At 60.7% G+C, this 6,000-nt stretch overlaps 1 protein-coding gene across 1 annotated transcript; it reads left to right on the top strand.

The window, feature by feature from the left end:
• Nucleotides 1–929: 929 nt before the first annotated feature.
• Nucleotides 930–3,369, top strand: CDK5R2 (cyclin dependent kinase 5 regulatory subunit 2). The gene has a single exon (XM_060015536.1). The coding sequence runs from the start codon at nucleotides 1,066–1,068 to the stop codon at nucleotides 2,173–2,175; it is 1,110 nt and encodes a 369-aa protein (XP_059871519.1). The 5' UTR covers nucleotides 930–1,065; the 3' UTR covers nucleotides 2,176–3,369.
• The last annotated feature ends 2,631 nt before the right edge of the window (nucleotides 3,370–6,000 follow it).

Below are 6,000 nucleotides of genomic sequence, written 5' to 3'. Positions count from 1 at the left end.
CCTCCCTTCTCACAGGAGGCCCATCTGCTATCTGAGCCTGGGCAGACCAATTTCCAGACTTTTCCCAGGGACCAACCACCCATCATCCACCCAAGTGTGGAATCAGGGGATCTGGGTTGGGGGAGGGGGCAAAGAGCACAAGAGCAGTGGCCCAGGGACCAGAGCTCATGGCCTCTCATCACAGACTCAGCAGCAGAGAATCAGGTCGGCAAACGGTGGCCTCAGGGACAAATCTGAGCGTCTTGCCACCCCCCAGAGTGAGGACCCTTAAGGAGTCGGTTTGTGACCTTCAGGAAGGCCAGGGCCCAGCCAGCACCCCATCACAGGCAGAACAAGAATGTGCCTTCTGCAGCCCTCCCAGGCGGCCTTGTAGGGGGAATGGAGGGGAGGAGAGCTAAGAGGGAATCAACCGACTGCTAGATTGGACGAGCCGGTGCAGTGCGACCCAGCTGGGGCCAGGGCCCCTTGATGAAGGCATTCACTCCTCACGCTGCCCCCCAACACATAATCAAAAGGGGGGAGAGGCTGTTCCCATGGCATCTCTGCTATCGCGATCCAGTGCATCAAAACAAGTTGACTCGGGGCCCTAGGACCTGGAGGGCTAGGTGGGAGCAGCCCCCCCGTCCACCCCGCCCACCCCACCCACCGGCTCTGACCCTGAGGAGGCCCTCGAACCAGCCACCTCCTCCTCCTTACCCCTTTCCCGTGAAGGGAAAGGACCAGAGACAGAGTTGGGGGATAGGCGGGACTTGAGATTGGCATGCGAGATTCTATTGGGCAGCGGAGCTGCCGGTTAGGAGGGCAGCTCAGGCGAGGATTGGCTGCGTGAGGCGGGGCGCGGCGCGGCGAAGACGGGGCCCAAGGGGTGGGGCTGACGCTGCAGCTGGCGCAGCTGAGACTCTCAGCAGCCGGCGCCGAGCAGCCGAGCAGCCACCTTCTACTGCCCGTTCCCGCGCCCGGGCCGGGGCTGGGCCCCCACCTCCGGGTCCCCGGGGGCTGCAGCAGCGGGCAGCGGCGCCGCCCGCGGTTCCCGCCGGGGCCCGGGCGCCGGCCCCGCTCTGCAGGATGGGCACGGTGCTGTCTCTTTCCCCCGCCTCCTCGGCCAAGGGCCGGAGGCCCGGCGGGCTGCCCGAGGAGAAGAAGAAGGCGCCGCCCTCGGGAGACGAGGCGCTGGGGGGATACGGGGCGCCGCCAGTAGGCAAGGGCGGTAAAGGCGAGAGCCGGCTCAAGCGGCCGTCCGTGCTCATCTCGGCGCTCACCTGGAAGCGGCTGGTGGCCGCGTCTGCCAAGAAGAAGAAAGGCAGCAAGAAGGTGACGCCCAAGCCGGCGTCCACCGGCGCGGACTCCCTCGTCCAGCAACGCAACCGCGAGAACCTTCTCCGCAAGGGTCGGGACCCCCCCGACGGCGGCGGCGCCGCCAAGCCCCTGGCGGTGCCCGTGCCCACCGTGCCCGCGGCCGCCGCCACCTGCGAGCCGCCGTCGGGGGGCAGCGCCGTCGCCCCACCTCCAGGCTCCGGTGGAGGGAAACCGCCGCCGCCGCCGCCCCCAGCCCCGCAGGCGGCGCCGCCGGTACCTGGCGGCTCGCCGCGGCGGGTCATCGTGCAGGCGTCTACGGGAGAGCTGCTGCGCTGCCTGGGCGACTTCGTGTGCCGACGCTGCTACCGTCTCAAGGAGCTAAGCCCAGGCGAGCTGGTGGGCTGGTTCCGCGGAGTGGACCGCTCGCTGCTGCTGCAGGGCTGGCAAGACCAGGCCTTCATTACGCCCGCCAACCTGGTGTTCGTGTACCTGCTGTGCCGCGAGTCGCTGCGCGGGGATGAGCTGGCGTCGGCCGCCGAGCTGCAGGCTGCCTTCCTCACCTGCCTCTACCTCGCCTACTCCTACATGGGCAACGAGATCTCCTACCCGCTCAAGCCCTTCCTCGTGGAGCCCGACAAGGAGCGCTTCTGGCAACGCTGCCTGCGCCTCATCCAGCGGCTCAGTCCGCAGATGCTGCGGCTCAACGCCGACCCCCACTTCTTCACGCAGGTCTTCCAAGACCTCAAGAACGAGGGCGAGGCCGCTGCCGGCGCCGGGGGTCCTCCCAGCGGGGGAGCGCCCGCGGCCTCCTCCTCCTCGGCCGCCAGGGACAGCTGCGCGACTGGAGCCAAGCACTGGACTATGAACCTGGACCGCTAGGGATACCCAAGGGCCGCGCCCACCCCCCGCCCCAACCCCTGACACACACTCGGAGCCCCCGGGACCATCAAGACGCCGCCGCTGTTACCGCCGCTCCGCGCCGTGGCCAGAGGAGGAGCCGCCCCTGTCCCGCAGGGGAAGGTGGAGGCCAGGATGCCAGAGGCCGCGGCGTCTGGATTTGCTGGGCGCAGGGTGGGGGTGGGGGATGAGCGCGGGAGGGGAACCCCCAACCTCACCCTTTCTGTCTGCGCCCCCATCTCTCCAATTCTACCCGGGTCTCCCCCTTCCCTTCTCTGTGTCTGTAAGTTCATCTCCCTCGGATTTGTCCATTTCTTCATCTCCTTCCTGTATTTTCACCTCCCCTCCTTCCTTCATCTTCTGCCTTCCAACTTCCTCCTTGCCTTTCCATTTTCCATTCTTTGGGTGTGTATTTCCGTCTCCATCTTACCCCCTACCTATCTCTCATTGCCCCGTTTATCTTTCTGCACCTGTGTCCCCATCTCCCCTTCTTTTCTTTTTCCTCGCTCCTGGCATGTGTCACCATCTTCCCTCCTGTCTGCCTTCCCCCCTCCGCCTGTGTTAGCTTGCATTTCTTCCCCCAACTGAGCCCCTGTACTCTCTTCCCCAGGCCAAAGGGAATATTAGTTCTTAATTTGGATCGGCTGAGGTACTGCGAGACACTGCAGCCCCAGGAGCCCAGACAACCACCAGGATGGTCCTTCGCCCCACCCCCAACCACCTCTCCCTACCTTTTCCAACGTGTTGCATGCCGGGAGATAGTGGGAGGGGGATGCCAGCTTCAGGAGACTGAGGTTTGGGGAAAAAATGAACCTAGGAGGTCACCCTGGCGGCGGCGGCGGCGGCGCCTCAGCCGAAGGGTGGGAGGAGATAGAAAACTCTTCTTACTCTGAGGGAGGGGCACCCCTCTTCCTTATCCTTAGGTGTTTTTGTTTCCCCCTCCACCCCCACTCCTTTTAATTTATTTGATTGTTTCTGGAGGGAGGGGGGAGGGGCGGGTTGGGCCGGGAGCTGTCTGAGGTGCTGATCTGAGGCCGGACCAGAATTCTCCCGGGAGGGTACCAGGGACTGGGTTGGGCCTGGTGCCGTGTCCAAGGTGCCAATGATGCGGGCCGACGGTGCGGGCCGCATTGTCTGTCTGTCCTTCTGTTCGGGAGAGAACTATAAAGCGCTGGAAGCGCCTGCAGATGTTTTTGCGCCAGCCTTTTTTTGGGCCCTGGGAGGGAGGGAGCGGGAGTGGAACTGTCACAGGCAGGGCAGGAGGGCCCCCATGGGTCTAGTGCGGAAGGTCGAGTCCCTGAGAACTGCTACTGTCTTCCTTCCCCCTCCCCCCCCAATGGCTTCCATTTTACAGAGAGTAAAGTGAGGGAGCCACAGAATGGGGCCTGGTGGTGAAGCCGAATTCCTGCTCCCCTGCCCCCCCCACCCCCGCCTTCATCTTTTCCGACCTACCTACTCATTAATACCCAGGCCATTTAGGGAATAAGTGATGAGGACGTCAGAAGTTGTTCCCCTTTTACAGAGTGGCTCATTGAGGCAGCACCAGCTACTTGTTGCTGCTTTTCTCTTCCTTCTCCATCTCTCCCTGCCATTCATCCTGTCAAGAGTCCAGTCAGGCCTAAGTCTGTCTTCACCACTCTCAGGTGGGGCCTGAATGTCACACTTAGCCCCATACGCTTCCGCCCACCCATAGGGCTGCTTCAAAGCTGTTTCAGTCACACGCCCACCCAGGGCAGCTTTGGGAGGTCCAACCCTGTTTGAGATTCAGCCCTGGCCCTTTATCCCCAGGGAGGCTAGTACACAGGCAGCCTGGAAGACAGGAGCCATTCTTTGGGGTTGAAAGAAGAAAAATAAGCTATTTGGCCTGAAATTCCTCTTTGGTCCCCATTGCCTTCTTAACCACATAGCTAAGCGCCCCATTCACTATTTCATTGGCCCAAGGAGGCCTGGCTCCATTGGAGCGCTGGCGTCTCTGACCCTGGTCTCCACGGAGACCTCAAGGATTCGGAGAGAGAAGCGGGCGCGACCCGCCAAGAAATGGTCCTGGTTCGCTGTCCGTGGTACTGACGGGCGTGCTCGGGCTGGGTGAGGGCTTGCAGGGGCAGGAGGATTTGCAGACTCGGCCTCAGTTAGGTTTTCCGGATAATTTGGGAGTAGGGTGTGATCCATTTCTGGTGGCAGGTTACGGGACTCTGGGCCAAGAACCCAGGAATGCCGGCTTCTACTTGCCCTCCTAGGAGGACAGACCTCGACTTTCCCCCGGCCTCGGCCCAGCGCCCTTTCCCCGCCCCCCCCCCCCCACCCGGCCCCGGCCTGGAGCCGGAAATCCCCAGTCCAGATTTGTGAATCGAGTTCCCGGGGGGAGGTGGGGAGAGCTGGAGGAAGGGAAGGCGGGAGCAGCCGCCCATTGGCTGGAATTTGGCGCAGTCAGCGCGGTGCCGTCATCTTTCTAGGTTTGGGAGGAGAGAGGGCGGAGCACTCGGGTCACCCCGAGGCTGTCGCCATAGTAACCAGACTGAGCGGGCGGGGCCCCCTTTCCACTCTCTCACCTCTGGCGGGGCGGTTGGGGAGGAGAGCAATCCTGGTCCGCCTTATTTGGAACTAGTTAGCGAGGCTATTTGATTGGGATTTCTGTGTTAGAAGAGCCTAATGGGGATGGGAAAGAGATCCGAGAACCTACAGAGACCCCCAAACATCCTGCCCTTGGAGGGAGGGGCCTCTAGATTCTGCCCCTGAATGCATATACTCAACACTCTCCTGCTACTGCTCTCGCGCACGCACACACACACACACACACACACACACGCGCGCGCCTCCAAGAACCTGTGCTCTGGCACTTGGAGAGCTAGAATGAGAAAAAAGCCTCAGTGCGTGATGTCAAATTAAATCGCACTTTCCTTGCCATGGCCCAAGGCATGAAACACTGCCGTAATCCGATTAGGGGGTGAGGGACTGGAGGAGGATCAGCATGAATACATGGAAGAATTAGCCTCCTGGGTCAAACTTGGTCAGACTCCTGTTTTATCAGGGAGAAGGCAGTCATAAGGAGGAGGACTCAGAACAGTCTTCTGAGAAGGCAAAGTGCGAAGGGAGTAAATGCAAAAACAGAGTGCAGTGCCTTCTCTTTATTGTCCAGAAGTGAACCTCTGGGAAAGTGAGTCCAGGCCTAGGAGGGAGGTGGTGAAGAGGGCCCAGAGCTTTAGAGAGGGTCCAGCAGGGATGAGGGAGGGATGCACTGAGGAAAGAATGGAGATGGAGGATAGGAGACAGAAACCCAGCTGGAGCCATATGACTCAGCATTTCCCCTCAGCAAAGGGCAGAGGTGACTCTCCCAACACAGGGACAGCAGAGAGGGGAGGGAAGCAGGGAAGCAAATGGGCAGATAAATGGTGATCTGACCATTTGCATGGTACATACATTGATATACAACACATTTTAACACATAAGCACGTACATATGCATTTATACTGATGAAGTTTCATTCAGTCATAACATATACACATCTCCACTTTCCTTCCCTCCCCCACTTCCTGGAGCAGAGGACATTCTGTCCTGAGAGCTATGTTTGCCTGTCTCTGGAACCCTGGAATACGTTGGCACTTAATGGGAAAGGAGATATACCAAAAATCGCAGACGTGTGTGTGTGGGGGGGAGTGGTTGTCATGGTAACTGCTTTGCCTGCCAGGCACGGTGCCCAGCAACCAGAGAATCTGGCAGTATCCAAGGGGACATCCTGTGGCCTCTACCCACTGGGACTCTGCCTCAGGCACTCAGATGGGCATCTCCAGAAGATTTCTACTACAGGGG

Source organism: Delphinus delphis, chromosome 7 (genome assembly GCF_949987515.2).
Source record: "Delphinus delphis chromosome 7, mDelDel1.2, whole genome shotgun sequence".
NCBI lineage: Eukaryota > Metazoa > Chordata > Mammalia > Artiodactyla > Delphinidae > Delphinus > Delphinus delphis.
Note: the sequence above shows the minus strand (reverse complement) of the source record. Positions and strands in the feature narration are given on the sequence as shown.

Excerpts from the sequence above, each read along its gene's own strand:
- CDK5R2 (XM_060015536.1), top strand. The coding sequence starts at position 1,066 with ATGGGCACGGTGCTGTCTCTTTCCCCCGCCTCCTCGGCCAAGGGCCGG.